General features: G+C 54.5%; 7 protein-coding genes across 7 annotated transcripts; 2 read left to right on the forward strand and 5 right to left on the reverse strand.

The window, feature by feature from the left end:
• Positions 1-112: 112 nt before the first annotated feature.
• Positions 113-1,150, forward strand: UMAG_01550 (electron carrier DRE2; the record flags this gene model as incomplete). Its single annotated transcript, XM_011389274.1, has 1 exon — positions 113-1,150. One exon carries the CDS (start codon positions 113-115, stop codon positions 1,148-1,150), a length of 1,038 nt encoding a protein of 345 aa, XP_011387576.1.
• A 301-nt stretch (positions 1,151-1,451) lies between these two features.
• On the reverse strand, positions 1,452-2,348 carry UMAG_01551 (putative protein involved in bud-site selection; the record flags this gene model as incomplete). Its single annotated transcript, XM_011389275.1, has 1 exon — positions 1,452-2,348. One exon carries the CDS (start codon positions 2,346-2,348, stop codon positions 1,452-1,454), a length of 897 nt encoding a protein of 298 aa, XP_011387577.1.
• A 617-nt stretch (positions 2,349-2,965) lies between these two features.
• Positions 2,966-6,487, forward strand: UMAG_01552 (uncharacterized protein; the record flags this gene model as incomplete). The annotated part of the gene is made up of 1 exon (XM_011389276.1): positions 2,966-6,487. The coding sequence occupies one exon, from the start codon at positions 2,966-2,968 to the stop codon at positions 6,485-6,487; it is 3,522 nt and encodes a 1,173-aa protein (XP_011387578.1).
• A 410-nt stretch (positions 6,488-6,897) lies between these two features.
• On the reverse strand, positions 6,898-7,767 carry UMAG_01553 (uncharacterized protein; the record flags this gene model as incomplete). The annotated part of the gene is made up of 1 exon (XM_011389277.1): positions 6,898-7,767. One exon carries the CDS (start codon positions 7,765-7,767, stop codon positions 6,898-6,900), a length of 870 nt encoding a protein of 289 aa, XP_011387579.1.
• Positions 7,768-8,418: 651 nt separating this feature from the next.
• Positions 8,419-10,245, reverse strand: UMAG_01554 (uncharacterized protein; the record flags this gene model as incomplete). The annotated part of the gene is made up of 1 exon (XM_011389278.1): positions 8,419-10,245. One exon carries the CDS (start codon positions 10,243-10,245, stop codon positions 8,419-8,421), a length of 1,827 nt encoding a protein of 608 aa, XP_011387580.1.
• A 1,199-nt stretch (positions 10,246-11,444) lies between these two features.
• On the reverse strand, positions 11,445-12,381 carry UMAG_10816 (uncharacterized protein; the record flags this gene model as incomplete). Its single annotated transcript, XM_011389691.1, has 4 exons — positions 11,445-11,920; positions 12,025-12,034; positions 12,145-12,165; positions 12,283-12,381. The coding sequence occupies 4 exons, from the start codon at positions 12,379-12,381 to the stop codon at positions 11,445-11,447; spliced, it is 606 nt and encodes a 201-aa protein (XP_011387993.1).
• An 893-nt stretch (positions 12,382-13,274) lies between these two features.
• Positions 13,275-16,727, reverse strand: UMAG_01556 (uncharacterized protein; the record flags this gene model as incomplete). Its single annotated transcript, XM_011389279.1, has 1 exon — positions 13,275-16,727. The coding sequence occupies one exon, from the start codon at positions 16,725-16,727 to the stop codon at positions 13,275-13,277; it is 3,453 nt and encodes a 1,150-aa protein (XP_011387581.1).
• Between the last annotated feature and the right edge of the window lie 556 nt (positions 16,728-17,283).

Here is a 17,283-nt window from a genome sequence, read left to right on the forward strand (position 1 = left end):
TGCTCATCTCGCAGCCCCCGTCTCATCCACGCTCGACTCTGCGTCTCTGCCTCTTTGCGCTCCAACAGCTACTCTCTCCACATATAGTCCGACCAACGCCACAAAACCAATCATGACGCCCCCCGTAGCCACCGACGCTGCTTTCTCGCACAGCTCAAACGGCGTAGTCTTGTCTACGTCCGTGGATCCCTCCGGCACGGTGCTCGTCATTGGCTCCATGACCTCTGCTCAGAGCGGCGCATACCAAAAGGCTGTCGAAGCGTACTCGGGTCGTCAGGTCGAAATGCACATGGTCGACCGTCTCACGGACGGCGCTACGTCGCTCAGTGCGAACACATACCCTCTCGCTCATCTCGCCGTGAACTACGCAGAAGCCGCGTCGCCTGTTCTACTCTCCAGCCTTCACTCGGCACTTCAGCCCAAGGCGAAACTGATTGTCGAAGCTGCAGAGCTTGTCGACGCTTCAACAGCACAGAAGGTCAAGGCTGAACTCATCATTGCCGGCTTCACCGACATTCAGGTCGACGTAGCTACCGGCAGCGTGTCTGCATCCAAGCCCGCAACTGCTTCTAGCTCCTTCTCGATCGGCTCGTCTTCCGGCTCGTCTTCGGCACTTCCTTTGCGAAGGAAGCTTGGCAGTGGCGCATCGGCCAATGCGAAAAAGTCGCTCTGGGCCACGCAACCTGCGTCCGCCAACGACTTGATCGACGAAGCGTCGCTGCTGCGCGATGCGGATTTCGTCGCAACCACGGCGGTCAAGCGTCCCGACTGCGACGTTGGCGCTGGCCAAGGTAAAAAGAAAAAGGCATGCAAGGGCTGCACCTGTGGCCTGCGCGAGCTACAGGAAGAAGAGAAACGCACTGCCAACACCAACATCGTCCAACTCGACACTGACGACATGGACATGCCCAACGCCGACACACCCGCCACTACAAAGAGAACCGAAGTCATCGAAACCATCATCGGCAAGGACGGCAAGCCAAAGACAATCAAGCGCATTCAGGTGGATACAAAGGGCGCCACCAGCTCCTGTGGAAGCTGCTTCCTCGGCGATGCGTTCAGATGCTCCAGCTGCCCCTACCTCGGACTGCCTGCTTTTGAGCCTGGTCAAAAGGTCGAGATCCCTGTGGGGATGGATGATGACATTTGAACATATGATGCGCTCCATGTGTAGAGATATTTTTGCAAAGTATCCCGTTTGGTTAGAATCGGTGAGAGTGTGCTCACGTACAATGCAAGCTTTCAGAGATGAGTGAGGATGCGAAAAGTGGCAAGACCGAGGTCAGCATGGTCGGCACGGCACAAGTGTAAAGCGAAAATCACAAGTGTGTGCGCAGTGGCCCAAATCGGTTCAAGGGGGCTCAAAGGCAATGCAAGACTGATTACGATTGAGCGGGTATATGTGGGAGAACGTGTACAGACAGTGATATGCGTTATGAACCGAGTTGGGATCAGAAACCGCCCTTTCTGCGTCTTCCGGTATACCTGCTATCGAGGGGGACGTCTTCCTTGCCCCTCTTCCTGTTGAGTTCTTTTTTCCTGACGATGTACTCCTTTGCGGTCTCTGCGCTTCGCTTCTTTTTTCTGGATCCACGCTTTGAATTGTCTTTGTCGAGTCGTCGTTTTTCGTACTTGACGCTGTGGCTTGTGGTGGTAGTGTCTTGGTGGTCGTGAGTGAGACCTTGTGGGAGCTCCTGTTTGGTGGATTGACCGTTGGGGCCGATCATCATTTCGCCGCCGACCCAGAGGACGAGGTAGAACTTCTTGGCCTTTCTCGAGTTCGGATAGTCGACGACGAGGCCACCGCCGAAGCCGGCACGCGTAGCGAATTGCATGATGAACTTGACCTGGTCGTCGGATTCCGGATAGAACTGGAATACCGCGCGCGATCCGCGTGAGAGCGAAGAGTAGAGCGTGGTAAAGAACGAAGCGAGACGTTGAGCCGGATTGTGCGACGAAGCATCCGCGTTGCACAGCCACTGCAGAACAGAGATAGAGATAGCACCGTCGAAAGAGCCCGCTCGAAAGCCGCAGCCTTGACCAGCATCGGCAAGAACAAGATCTCCATCCGTCTCCTTTTCCAAAGCCACTTCGAGCATCGAAGGCGATATGTCGAAACCGATCCACTCATGTCCATGTTCAGTGATGATCTCGCCAGACAGCCCCGAGCCGCATCCGATATCGAGTAGAAGCGCAGGCTTGCGATGCTCCGGTAGCATCAGCAGCTCGATCGCGCGCTCCGTCATCTCGGCTTGAATCGTCTGCACTCGTGTGTTTGCCGTATACTTTTGCGCCTCAGTGTCATTGTAAAAGATCTCTGGCGGTGCCAGATGTTCCGGTCGTGACATTGTGAGGTTTCACAAAGCTTCGCCACACGCGATTCGGCGTGCAAACTTGAACGCCGTGGTGAGGATGTCGAGGATGAGATCTTACCACTGACACATCCACTAAAGCTCTTTTTGTATTCTTGATTCGTGATTCGCGTGATTCTTGTTCTTCTTCAAAAAAATCCCTTTTCTTGCACTGACTCGCACCGAAATCCGAATTCACGCTTTTGCGCCGCGGCGTCAACCGGCCGACAGTAACGAGCGCGAGGCGGCGTTCGTGTGGAGGCATGACGTGCCGATTTTGGCAAATACTCGTGACTGAAACCAGACGCTCACGGCTCGTATCTCACGCTTACATATCAGATAGGATAATACGGAAGTTAACGCCAGGACGAGTCACAGTCGCAATCATGCCAGTCGATCACCGAGAGAAACAAAGAGCAGATTAGGTTACTTGAACAAGTGACTCGTACCCGCTCATCCACCTTGTCCTTCTCACATTCACATCCAGTGTCAAAGGTTTTGGAATCGCTACCTGATCGTCTGGCTCGAGCTGTGTTCAGCTGAACCGTTCAATCCATCACGAGTGGGCGGTAAACTTGTCAATGTCCTTGTAGACAAGCGCAAAAGCAGAGATCATGTTGGTCTCTGCAACTCCGGCTTTCGGCGCCTCGACGCGATCAAGACGGCTACTGACTGCTTTGGCGCTTCCAGCAACCACGCATTGCTACACGACGTTACCATCAAGATGTATCTATCCCTACAACGACTCGCGGCCAATAACGTTTTGCGCTCAGCGTTGCTCTGATTCATCTGCACGTCGCCTGGCTTCGTACGCTAGACCTACCCCACCTCCTCTCACGCTGGAGACAAATGCGTTGCAGGTCACGGATCCTCTCCTTATCTATCGCGCCAAAGTCGCACGTGGTGAGCTCGAAGAAGACGAAGAACAGCTTCGTGCACTTGTCGAGCTGCGCCGTATCAACCGCACACTTCGCGACTACGTGCCACCAGCGCATCTTCTTGGCATCCTCAACCATGACTCGCAAAGTGCTTCCTCTGCAGCGCTCGCCTCAGCCATCGACTCGCGCCTACGTCCCGGAGCGAAAGAGATGCAAGACGAGCGTACCTCGCAAGCCTCTTACTCGTCCCAGTCCAAGCGCGAAAACATCGGCGATCTCGTCCGCTGGCTCAGCGAGAGCGAAGGCTTAGCACAACTCGGCACTCCGAAAGGTCTCCTGATCACCGGCACACCCGGTACTGGCAAAAGCATGGTCATGGACATCTTCTATGACTCACTCCCCACCAGGTACAAGTTTCGTCGACACTACCATCACCTCTTGCTTGATCTTTACAAGATCATCTGGCAGGAGGCGGAACGTCGACGTCGAGCTGTGCAACAGGGTACACCGCGTCCAACAGCAACTCCTCAGATCGGCACAGGCGCCGTTTGGACGCGCAGCCACAAGTCTTCCGCTTGGAGACGCGCTCTTCGTGGCATGCCGTTTTTCCGTCCAGATTCGCTGGCCGACGATGCAAGTCAACAGTTGCAGTACATTCCCGGCCCCGATGGCGATGTGGTCAAGACGACACTGCCTCTGCATGCCGCTGCCCACCTTTTCTTGAACCATGGCCATATTTTGTTGTTCGATGAAATCCAGTTGGTCGATGTAGCCAGTGCCGGCTTGTTGCGGCGTACGCTCGAGGCGTACTGGAGGTTGGGCGGTGTGGTAATTGGCACGAGCAACCGGATTCCCAAGGATCTGTACGCAAGCAACGTGCAGAGGGGCCAGTTGACGCAATTCCTCGAGATTCTACAGGAGAGATGTCCCAACCACGAGATGAGGAGGAACCGTGATTTCAGGAGAGAGCCTTTCTACCGCCAAGAATGGCTCGATCGCGATCGCCATCAGAATGACGATGATAGCCAAGAGCAGCCACAGCCAAACAGCACCAAGGCCAACCTTGACGCCGCTGCCGATGTTGAGAGCGCGGCGCAGACATCGTACTTTCTTCGCAGCGAAGCGGACAAGTATGATCGCATGGTAGCGCAAGTGCTGGGAGGACGCACTACTGTTCCTGCTACACTCAACGTGTATGGGCGCAAGCTGCATGTGCCACGTTCCATCTCTGCGACCGACGAGCTGCCCAGCATATGTCAATTCACGTTTTCCGAGCTGTGCGATACGCCTCTTGGACCGGCCGACTATCTGACGCTGGCGTCCACGTACCACACCCTGATCCTCGAAGGTGTACCGCAAATGACGCTCATGCAGAAGAACCAGGCAAGGCGAATGATCACGTTGCTCGATGCGGTGTACGAAGCGGGTTGTCGCCTAGTCGTTCTCGCCGACGCGGGACCTGATGAGCTCTTTTTTCCGGACGCCGAGCGTGCAGCTCGTCATGCAGCTAACGGACCCGCTGCTGGACCCGGCGATGTCCGCCCCGAATTGCAGTACAGTGCCACCAATACGATGGAAGACATAGTCGACATGTCGACCAAAGGCGGCCGCTCCCCGTTCCTCACTCCTCCACCCGGTGTATCCTATCCGGAGGAAGAAGAACTTGCTCGTCGCAGGACAAACCAACGCATCGATATGAATCAAGACGAGTTCATGACTGAATCGCTCATCATGGCGGAAACGCTTTCAGAAGCCATGCAGGATACCGAGGAAGGCTTCCGGCCCAACATCTCGGCCTACTCTTCCGATCGTCCCTCGCGCTCATCCACGTCGCAAGCTCAAGCTGTTGTCAACAAGGATGACAAGGTCGGATTCAAGCACCTGGCCATCTTTAGCGGCGAGGACGAACGGTTTTCGTACCAACGAGCGGTATCGAGGTTGTTCGAAATGAGTCATCCGGATTGGATGCGTCGCAAAGGGTGGCGTCCGTTCCTGTCGGATGAGATGGACGCATGGGCGGGGACGTCGGCTGTTGCGCACTCGGTCGGTAAGGCGGTAGCTAACGAGATGCATCAAGCACATCGCCCTTTGGATAGTGCGCCAAACGCTGCGGGTGTCACTTCGGCTGTGTCGGCGGATTCGCCTGCAAGCTATGTAGATACGGATGGAGATTTTGCGCAAGAGGCCTCGTACGAAACCGCATGTTTCCCCGGTCGCTCGCGTGTGCAGACCGAGCTTGAGCTGGAGCACGAGACGGACGAGTTGAAGCGCGAAACGCTGCAAGCTCAACCCAAGTCTGAAGCGCCGGATTTCACGCCCGGACCGATCGGTAAGAAGCGCAGTCGAGACCAAGGACCACCTGTGCTGTCTGAAGATCATGTTTGGGGAGTTCGCGAGGACTGGGGTAAACGAGCGGGTGCTTGGGGTAAAGGCTCGGCTATCTTTGCTGATAGCACCACGGATGGGGGCTGTCAGTCTACGCGAGCTGTGGGACGGCGTGGTAGTTCTCGTACGACATTGTCGCGTGGCAGCAATGGTGGTGGTGGTGGGAACAAGCGAAGCTTTTCTTGGACCGCTTTCACAGGCGCACGCACCATTGACTTTTACCAAACGCTCCAGGTGGAGCGAGGTGCAACACAGGCACAGATCAAGTCGCAGTTCTACAAGCTCTCTAAAGAGCTGCATCCGGATGTGAACCCGTCAGATGATGCAAAGAAGCGGTTCCAAGAAGTGTCCGAGGCGTATGCCACGCTAGGTCAACCGACGAATCGTCGATCGTACGACCGACAGTCGTCGGCTTCGCCAGCTGCGTATGGCGATAATGTGGGTTCGCGTTCGCGCGGCGCGTATTTCTACGATGCGCAAGACAATGTGAATCGTCGCGCCAGGGCTACGTATGCTTGGGACTATCAGCGACGACGAAAAGCGGCCGACTCGCAGAATGCAGCAAGGCAAAGTGCCAGCTTTAACGAGTCGGCCACACGCGCGCGCGCCGACGCGATGCGCACTGGTAGCGATACTGCGTTCGAGACCTTGGCAGCACAGCAGAGGGAGAGAGAAGCCCGAAATCGTGCCAGAAACTCAAGTAGCACGGCCAGCGCCATGCAGCAAAGAGCATACCAGGCAGATGTAGCAAACCCACTCGTCAGGTTCGGCCAGGTCGTCGTCATGCTCTACTTGGTATACAAGGCTGGCACGTTCTTCGTAGCTAACGCAGATACCACCTCCCCCAGGTCCAGAGATGCTAGGAAGTCATAGTCGCATTCTACATGCAATCCATACAGTTCTGAGTCGATGACTTTTGCGTGCATCCGCATACTTGCTCCGGCGAATGTGTTGTTTGTATGCGAAAACATCACGTCGTCCCAACACCACAGGCTGTGCAGCGCCATGCCACTGTGCTGGCCTGCATCTACGTGCCAGACAGGTGCTTGGACGCGTTTGGACAGACGTGGTGTCTTGCATGCTCGACGCTCGCGCCTCGCGCGCGTGTCTGTGAGCCTGGTAGCCTAGCTCATCCGCCACACGCCTTGACTTACACACCTACTAAACTCGTGCACATTCGCTTACACATCACAATCACTGCGTGCTACGCGGCATGCAACTAAATTTGCCTCGCACGCTGATCAACGGACAAAGTGAAACGTCGCTTATCAATGCAAGATGATCTAACTGAGCCTCTTAGCACCCTTGCCGGAGCCTGGGTGTTCCGAGCTCGGATGCGCCTCAGCGCCGGTATCGCGGTCGTCGTGGCCATCGGGCATAATCAAGAGCAGCACGAGCGGGATAGCGTACATCCAGTATTTCTGGACAAACGTTTTCTCGGGAGGCGGCACGCTGACCGTTCCATCAGCGTTGGTTGGTGCGGCTTGTTTCAGCATGAGCTTTCGCGGTGTTTGCCGTGTCACGCTTCGAACGACTGTGTTCAACTTGAACTCTTGCTCGATCGTAGCAGAAGCTGCCGATGGAGAAGACGCGGATTTTCGTCGTCGAGAAAGCTGTCGTTGGCGCTGTTTGCGTCTTTCCTCCTTCACTTTATCCAGCTTGACGTTGCTCAGGATAGGACAATGGTCGGAGCCCAGCGTGATGTCTTTGACCCGGTATCCCAACCCGACTACATCCGCACCACGAGAACTGAGCAGCAATTCGTCGTCGATGCTGCGCAGTTCGCGATGACTCTGGCGCAAATGACACAGTCGAACAGAGGTATACAGCGCGGTTTGGTCGTCACCGTGCGGTCGCAGGCCAATCTGGTAGAGAAGATCCAACGACGCCGAGTCCCATGCTTGAGAGTAAAGCATTTTCACCTCGTCGTTTGAAAGCACATTCGTCAATGTATGGTTGGTCGAGGATACCGAGAGAGTCGCACGGCGTGTCCATGCAGTCGTCGAGCTCGACGACGTCGAAGACGTATCGCCCACAGTGGTGATCCGATGCAGTACATCGTATGTGGTACCGCCGCCGGTCTGCACATGCGCGATCGTCGTGGATGCAGCCACAGACAAAGCTACCACCGCCGAGAGCGTTCCAAGTTTCATTGTCGACCAGGCTGATCCGTTGAGCGTCGTCTATTTTCGCTCAAAGCTTCCTTGTAAGCCGAGCAGCGATGACAGATGATGGAGGATCCGAGTCCAACACGACAAAGCGGGACGCAAACATAAGTGATTCCCGCGACAACAAGCTCCCGCGTGCACCAGACGTTAGAGGTACGTGCACAACCGCTCAATTTTGTTCCCATACCCACTTGTTGGATGAAAAGAATCGCACACTGTACCAAATAATCCACAATCCACGTCATACACGATCACGGATACACGATAGGAACGAGTTACAAAAAAAAACAAAAAAAAATGGTTGCAGCTTCAGTCAAGTCACGAGTCAAGTCACGAGTCACACCCTCCTGTGTTGCAACAATCGTGAATAGGAAACAAATTTGAGCTAGCTAGCTTCTGACACTGATCCTGATTGCGAATGAAACTGTCCAGTAAAGCATGCTTGCAGAAAGGATCAACAATGATACGAAACGAAAGATGCTTTTGACGAAATGTGTTGTGAGCAAGGAAGGAAGGAAGGAAGGAAAGAAAGTGTATGTGTGTCTTGAGCTAGTCACGAGTGTGTGGGTAATAAGAGTGAGTGTGAGTGTCATAGACGCGAAACGGAGTGCAAATCAAGACGATTAGAGCTCGATGCTACATGACCACGCAACAGCAGCCGCCCTTTTCCACTTTGTCGCCATATACAACATCGTTGGTTTGAGGAGGTGATGCTTTCATCGTCGATGCCGACGTTGGATAAGTTTGCGGTGGAGGCTGCAGCACAGTGTGCGGTTCAAATGTCTGCATCGGGATGTTCTGCACTTGCGGCTGCTGTTTGTCCTGATGGTGCGGCTGCTCTGCTTGCTCTTGCTGGTGTGAGAGCGCAGAGCGCTGACTGCGTCGACTGCGTCGACTGCTAGCTCTCGAGCCGGATCTTTCGCTGAAACCCGCCTCGACAGGACTGAGATTGCTGCTCCTGTGATGCAAAGCAGGTGCTGGTCCTGGTGTCAGCATCTGCTCATCATAGTCAGTCTCGCCTTCCTGTTGTTGCTGTTGTTGTTGTTGTTGTTGTTGTTGCTGCTGCTTCCTTCCCTCGAGCTCTTGCTCCTGCTCCAACCTTTGTGCTTTCTGCATTGCAATGACATCACTTCTGCTGAGCGGTAGCCCGTTCTTGTCCCACGTATCAATCAAGCCCTCGTATCGACTAAGCCTTCCCTCTTTTCCGGCTCGGAGGAATTGTTCTTGCTGCAGCTTCCTCGCCACTGTCGGGATGATTTGGTCTTCCCAGCTGTTGACGCTTTTACTGGCGGGAGAGGCACCAAATTCATTCACTGAGCCGTCATCGTCTTGGCCGAAGGCAGGCGGAGCCGAGGATTCGCGATAGCGAAGCTGATCTGGTCTGCAAAGTGAACGGAAAGCGTCCGGCTGAACGTTTCGAGTGCGATGGTTGGAGGGAGATGGCGTCGCAGGCGATGCAAAATCGAGTTCTTGATGTGCACGGAGAAGGGTCGCTGTGGGTGAGGGCGTGGCACCCAGGGGACCAAACTCTTCCATGAGTTTCGGATCGATAGCTGCTTTGCGTCGCGACAACGAAGTAGTTCGCTGATGTCCATTCGGCTGTTTCGTACCGTGTTTGATTGACGGGTTGGCCTCTTGTGCATCAGGAGAGGAAAAATTTTGAGTACGTCTAGAGGCCGTAGCCTGATCTGAATCAATCTCGTCTATACTAGGCCGCATGGGAGTCGACTGTGTGCGCATTCTCTTCCTTTCAAACGCCGAGAAACTTTGCCCTACATTGTTTGCAACAGCCTTGCCCTCCGGAATAGCATCAACGCTGCTTCCCAGAGTCTGGCCTGGTGCGTAACCGTATGCGTTGGTGGAAGCAGCGTTCGAGTTTCTCGGTCCACCATTTTGTTGCTGGTTGACCTTGATTTGTCGTGACGCAGCGATTTGTCTCGCCTTTTGTCTCGCCCTTTCCGTTGCATCGTGTGACAACAAGGACCCCGTTTCGGCATTGCTATCGTGCGATGCAGCCAAGTCCAAAGGAAAGCCGGTGTCGACGGCGTCTCCCGAGCGTTGCCTGGAAGGAGTTCGAATTGATGCAAATCGGTTGTGATACTGTTCTATGGATGACTCACGATGATGCTGGACGACTTCACGGGACATTCTGCGGTCCGTTACATCACGTACATGGGTGGTGGCGCGAGGATCGCGTAGATCGATAGACTCGCGAGAGCGTGCCCAGCCATTGTTGCTCTCCTCGATACGGCTGATGCGCTTGCCAAGATCTTTGGATTCGGCTTCAAGCTTCTTACGCAAGGCGGGAACAACTTGCTCGTCCCACGGGATGTTGGATTGGATAGTGGGAGGTACGGAAGAGGGGCCCCATTCATCTGGGAATCGATTGGACTCATTGGCGTTTTGACGGTTGGCAAGCGGGACACGCATGCTGCGTGAGAGCGGTAGATTAGCTGCTGCCATTGTGGCAGCGACTGACCGGATGACACTTTCTTTGTACGAATGTGGTCAAGAAGAATGATCTGTCGACTACGAGCAGGAGCTATCGAGTTTCAAGACACTGCGATAAGAGGGCAGTCGCATTTTGTGCCCGTCGCCAAGGCTTTGTGTGTGCTCTAATGAACGATGCTGATCAGCTCGAACGAGCAGTAGGTCTCTGGCCTATCGTTGTGGGATACAGGTGATAAACCGAACGGCCGATCTGATATGCTGCGTCGATGCACTGTCACACCAGAGAGCCGCCGAGCTTGCGTGTGGTGGATGGAAGCGGGGGCGTAGTCGATACTTGCACTGCCACTGTGCTGTATGTTGAGTCGAGCAGTTTCAGGAGCTCGGCACTTTTTGTGTGGCTGTTGAGGTCAAATTGCGGTTTGCAAGTGCAGCTCAAAAGCGTTGCTCTGACACGGCGGCTGTTCGTCACGATTTTCAGTTTGGTACTGCGCCTTCCAAGCACCGTTGAGTAGGCGGATGTGATACGATGTGTATGGTGACGGACAAGAATGACGCTGCATTTGCAAAACCGCTCATTTTACCGAAAGTGACGGTCAATGCGCGGGATTCACGATTGATTTTGGAAAGGGGTCGCCAACATACACGAGACGTGCGTACGGCGGGATATGAAACATATCACGGACAGCAACAGCGCTGCGACGCGCCCACAACTTTTCTGTGAAATCAATCACAAATCACGAATATTCGTGAAAAGCAAGTCGTGATTCACGAGTAAGTCGCGAGTGAGTGAGTGAGTGAGTGAGTGAGTGAGTGAGTGAGTGAGTGAGTGAAGCAAGCAAACACACAACGGTTGTGCGTCGCTTGGTGCAACAGTCAGTCGTGAGTGCTGTTCTCCTCGCTCGACGTCTACACAACTCGTGACTGAATCTGAAACATGCACCTAACCAGAGCGTGAAACACGAAAAATACGCCAAGACCAAACTACACGTTCATCTCAGCTTTACATCCACACTTTTCGGTAGAACTCTCAGCAACAACCGCGTTGTAGCTTGAGAAAAGCACATTTGTGGTGCAGCTATGGGAAACAGTGTGGCTAGAAACGAGAGTGGGTCGAGACGTTTTCAACGGTGGGAAAGTGGGTAACAAGATACATACACGAAAGCGAACGGGCCAAGATCATAGCAAGGAAACCTGGTCTGTTCCAGCGTCTCTCAGACAAGCAGACCAGCGCCAAGGCCTAGCACAGCCGAGACCAAGCTTCCCACGACAGCCACAGTGCTACCTTGGATCATACTCGAACCGCTGTTGCTGCTGCCATTCGATGGCCTAGCGCTGGTGCTGGAGCCCGTGGCGCTCGAGAGCGTCGCAGTGGCCGATCCGGTGGCAGCGGTGGTCGCCGAGCTGTTCGGGTCAGCGTTGGTGTTGGCCGTCACTTCAGCAGGCTGCGTGCCGTTGGGCTTGACTTCAAATGAGCTCGAAGTGTAGTATACCTGCGGGCGGTCAAGTTCGTAGTTGCTGCTGTTAACGAACAGCAGACTGTATGTACCGCTGGGGATGCGATCGATGAAGATTTGAGCCGTGCCGTTAGCAGTCAAGAGCGCGTTTCCGATCTGGAAGTTCCCGTTAAGCTGGCTGCTATTGGCGTTCAGAAGCTGCACCGAGAAGAAGCTGGGATCGGATGAGTTGGCTGTCAAGGCAAAAAGTGGTGATGCGAAACAGCCAGCACAGCAAGTGTCAGCATGTACGCCGGCAATGATCAGATGCAACGTCGAACCTCGTCCGCAGACGCACCTTTCCAGTTCTGATAACACCATTATCGTAAATTGGCCGCATCCAGGACCAAATGTACAAGTTACGTCAGCTGTATGCTACCGTATGGATGCGAAAGCGCAGGTGAAGACGGTGACGTACCAAGGTGTTGGTGTAGTTGGTCTGCGAGTCACAATGAGACGATCAAAGGCAATCCCAAAGCAGTCTATCAGCATTCACTCGATTAATTGTTCTGGCTTCATTCAGCGGCGTGTTGGGTTGATGATGCCGTCAACGTACCACCCAATAACCGCCATTGCTGTTGGGAAAGGTGATCTCGAAAGCTTGCGAGAGACCGACGACGGAAGCGAGCGCGGTGATTGCGGCAGCGATCTGCATTTTAAATACCAAAGCAAAGATCGATTGATAGCACGATTGGTGACTGTAGGTGATGGGTGTCGGGTGATGGATGAAGGCAACAAGGGAAGAACAAGAGCGGAGGGTTGCGTAGGTGGAGGGTGACGCTGTCGAGGGGAGAAGCGAAGGATTGATCAACACACAACACTCGTTGCTTTTAGCGAGGTGAGATCAACAGGGTCCCTCTCAGCAGTCTTGTGTCAACAAAATTTCCGAACATGGTGAGACGGGCGAGGAAGCAACAGCTTCTTCGATCTAGGGGGCAAGCCCGTCTTGGCGCAGAATTCGTGCAGCAGCTGTTGCTGTTGCATCGATCGTGAATCACGAATCGTGAATTCATGATTTTCCTGCACACGCCTCTGCCTCTCGACGCCGTTTGAGTTTTAATCGCAGTGCAGAGACTCGTGCGTTCAAGCATCATGTCAACCACCCACTTTCTCGAATATTCGGCTGCTTCGGTACATCGCCAGGCTTGGGCCGATCCGAGCGGCACTTCATAGACCTGTGTTGCAAGTTGCTTTGCAGCTTATGCGGGATCCACCGCCGACAAGAGGTTACTGAACACTGACATTGAACAACGAATCACGAATGTTATCACTAAGTTAGTTTGCACAACATGAACCACTCGTGACTCTACGCCACGCCACGCGCGAAGGGCGCGCCATATCATCTCACCTTTCGCACATTTTGTTGTTTTCCCTTTTCCCATATAGCCGAGAGACACATGACGTTCAGCCCCATATAATTCCGTTCAACACGGATAAGCACCGACAAATTATTCTCTTCCCACAGCATCAGAGCGATCCCGACGTTCTATCACGCAGGAGCCCACAAATACAGTAACTTGGATCCGAGATACTTTCAGGCGAGTGCTGTCAAAGTGCACGGTGCGGCGACTGCGTTAGATCCTGTGCGTAATTAGCCGGAGAGGCTGATGAAGCTATGGCAAACGGCAACTCGACGTAGGCGTTCGAAGCAACAGTTTCCGCGTCGTTGATATCCAGAAACCTAGCCATTTGCGCCTGCTGCTGCTGCTGCTGCTGCTGGGTGCCGTGAGGGGGTGCAGCGACACTGCCTGTGCTGCTCGCGGATGCCATGGAGGCGCTCCCACCGCCAATGTCATCCAAAAACCTAGAAAAGTAGTCGGTCCACGACAGATCCTCCAATTGATGCTGCACTGAGCCTGGATCGTCCGTGTACAGCGGCATGATGCCACGTGCATCACCGAACGATGCAGGGTGGATATCCGACCTTCTGTCGATCGTGCCATCGCTCGCGGCAGCCAGCTGTGAACGAGGCGAAGCGGCAGCGTCAAAGGCACGCAGACCTGCTATGTGAGAGCTGCCACTGCTGGCGACGCTCGCATGGCCATTGTTGCCAGCATGGACGTTTCCAGCCGCGTTGCCTCCTGCGTTGCTCATCATGAATTGGCCAAAAGCGGCCGACGTGATCTGGTTCTCACCAACATGACTGCCCTCACTGACCGAGTTACGACTAGGCGACATGGGCGCGCTTGGGATCGGTGACCAGCTGTGAATGTAGGAAGCCGCCGAGATGGGATCATGCGGGAAGAGACCACCGCCGGCTGCCTCTCCCAGTTGTCCACTGGATCGCCTCTCAAGCCTTTCGTTCTTCGCTGCCAGCCTTGCTGAAGGAGGCAAGCTGGCATCGGCACGGGGCTGCATCATGCCTGGCACTGGACCCATGCCGAGCATGGTGGAAGGAACGATGCCAGGCATGCCTCGATCTCCACGAACCAGCAAGCGACTCACCCTCTCGCGCTGATCTGACGTCATGGTGTGCATCGATCGCAGCGCAATGTCGCGCAAGATGCGATGCGCACGACGAAAGAGACGGGAGAAATAGCGATCGTCAAACGCTGCAAAGATGCGGAGCGTCGATTCTACCAGGTCGTTGTCTTCGGCCAGCCGATCCACCTCGCGGCATTCGTGCCACACGGTGATCATGAATGTAGCAGTGCTCATGAAAGCTTGCTGAAATATGAAGACTAGATCGCTCATGTGGTCGCCTTCGTGCAGCGCAATGACGATGCGGAGGCATTCGCGCGCATGAAAGACGCACTGCGGGTGAAGCATTTTGCGCAGTGCGCTGTGCTCCAAAAAGGGCTTCAGGATGTAAAGACGGATATCATGGGTACCACATTGTACCAATCCAGCTTGCAGACGAAAGGGACTGTCGATCGAGCGTAGATGCATCGGCGTCTCAGCCACCCATTCTTCGAGTCGTTTCGATAAGATGACCATGTCCTTGTACTCAGGCATGGCTCTCTGCTTGGAATCTGCCGGTAGCTTTCCTCGTCCTGCACCGTCCTGACGCCAACGTGGCGAGTAGAGGACGTGAACGACATCCTGAACAATAACATTGAGCTTGATCATATGGATGAAACCGCTCATGACGATGGCCTTGTCCGAGGCGGTTCGTGCCGGCACTGGCGGAATGGACCCGCCAGTCTCGTACTGAAACAGGACCTCGTCATCGATCTCGAGCGGCAATTTGACGTCGCAGTCGGACAGCTTGAGCGCCAGCGGGCGACCCATATTGATTGAAAAGATGCAATCCAGAATGAAGGCACCCCAGAACACTCGCCTTCGCAGCTCTTGCTCAAAGGCGGAAAAGCCGCGATAGGCTTTTTCCTGATGTAGACCGATATCTTGCAGCGCTCGAATCGCCACACCGAGTACAGTCCAGCTTGCTCCAGGACCGATGGCTCCATGCATGAACGTGGCTGTGAGGACCATAACTTGAACGTTGATCAGACTCGCGGCGTAGACTTGGTGATAAAGACGACTTGCAGCGGCAAAGTGGTCACCTGCGGTGTCTGGGTCGCCCGAGTCGGCCAGCACGCGTGGATCGTGGGAGAAGCGCGAGGCGATGGCGAGAATGGTAAAGACAAAGCCTCGAAACGCAGAATCCTTGTCAGCACGGCCCGTAGCCAGATCGCGTTCGAGCGACGGTCGATGGACGATAGGCATGATAGGATGCAACTGTTGGAAAAAGACATCGAACAGGTCCTGGATGAGATCACGGTCCGGAAGTGTATAGCGCTCGAACCATTCTTCTGTCACAGCGTCGTCTCGACCGACTGCGACAGTGTTCTTGCGGCGAAGCAGCTGAATCCACTCTTTCGAGTTGGTCGGATAGAGTGGACGTGGCACCGAGGCTGAGGAAGCCCTGTTACCAGTGTTTAGAGCTGCTGATGAGGTGGCCGAGTTCGAGGATGTGGGCATAGTGACATTGTGCTTTTCGTGCCGAAGGCTCTGGTGGCGATGCGTTTCGTAGCTGATGCCAGCGTGATTGGTGTGATTATCCGAAAGTCGATGAGAGCCAGCGTTTGGGCTCGTCGGACGACTCTCGTCTGCAATACTGTGAAAGAGTGACATGGCGGACGAGCGGCCAAAGTAACGGGGTCTACCATCCTCAACATCGGGCAAGAGGGCGTCTCTGTCTTGTGGTTTGACGGCTTCTGCCGAGATACCACTGTTGCCGGCGCCACTGGTTGTAGCATTATTGTCGTCGGGTTCGCTTCCATCGCCAGAAAATCGGCCGGTGGAGCGTGACGGAAGATCATGGTCGTCGCGCAAAGGAAGCGAATCCTCCTTGGATCCTAATGCCGCTCGATGGTCGCCATCTTCGCTATCATCGTCTGCATCTTGGTCATCGCCGTTGCTTTGATGAGGTTTGTTGTGTGACTCCAGTGGATGCCACGAGTGTGCATTCTGAGGTGGTGCGCTCGATCCGCTGGGCCCAGTGACGTTGAGCTCGCCGCGTTCGAATTGCTGGGCTACATGCGGCGCTACAGAGCGGAGCGCGCTGAGGAGCGTCTCTACTTTGCTCTCCAATATTTCGTATTTGCCTCTGGACCTGTCGGCATCGCTGCTGAAAGTGCATCGATAGTTGTAGGCAGTGCAATTGTTGCAAGTATTGTTGGGATTGGGCAGTCCTTCGCATTTGATTTTCTTGCGACGGCATGTGTCACAAGCCACTACGACTCGTCGGCGCTTTTTCGCCTTGGGTTCCGAGGGGCTGGGCGCCTCGTCAGGCTTAACTTTGGTCGACTTGGAAGCTGCAGACGTTGTCGAGCCGGATCTAGCTTTTTTGCCTTTCTTCTGTGGTGCGACAGTGGCAGCTGCCCTCGGGGGTGAGCATGCTGAGTTGAACGAGGTGGATGCCAAGGCAAAGGCGTTGCTGCTGTGACCGACGCTGGAAGCGGCAACCGGCGAGTTCTCAAACGACGTGCTCGTTCGGCCGTTCCGCAACGAGACGAGCTCAAAAGCGGCGTGCGTTTCGTCCTCGGTTTTGTAGGACATGTCAATCCGAGCAGAGGCGAGTCAACAATCGTATTTCGGATATGACCTATGACTGGCTGACACACAGGACGACGCAATGCCGAGTGATTATTTGAGGTGACGGGAGCGCCGAAAGGAAGGCATTGGGCAAATGAGCTCTAGCACGGCCTGTTATGGCCGGTCGGAGCAGCCGATGTGACAGATGACTGGTCCAGTCGAGTATCACAGCGTCGAATCACTGTGGGAATGTCGTGGTGCTTGCGCGTGCGAGACCAAGCTTGACGGCTGTAATCGTGAATGGAACAGTCAAACGTGTTGTTAGATGGCCAAATGGTGCGAACTGAAAAAGGAAGATTTTGATCGGGCCATCAAAGTGGGTGGGAGCCAAGAGTACAACAATCGAGCGATCAAGCAGAAGGCGATCCGCAACTTGGCGTTTTGTGGGGTAACTAAGTGACCACCTCTTTGCACATGCTGCTCGGGCGGCTTTCGGGCTTTCGTTCTTCGTTGGCATCAAGTTAAGCAATTCACAATTCTCAATTTGTCAGTCAAGAGTCGTGAGTTGAGAAGCCTCCTC

The sequence above is a fragment of the Mycosarcoma maydis genome, chromosome 3, assembly GCF_000328475.2.
Source record: "Mycosarcoma maydis chromosome 3, whole genome shotgun sequence".
Taxonomy (NCBI): Eukaryota; Fungi; Basidiomycota; class Ustilaginomycetes; order Ustilaginales; genus Mycosarcoma; species Mycosarcoma maydis.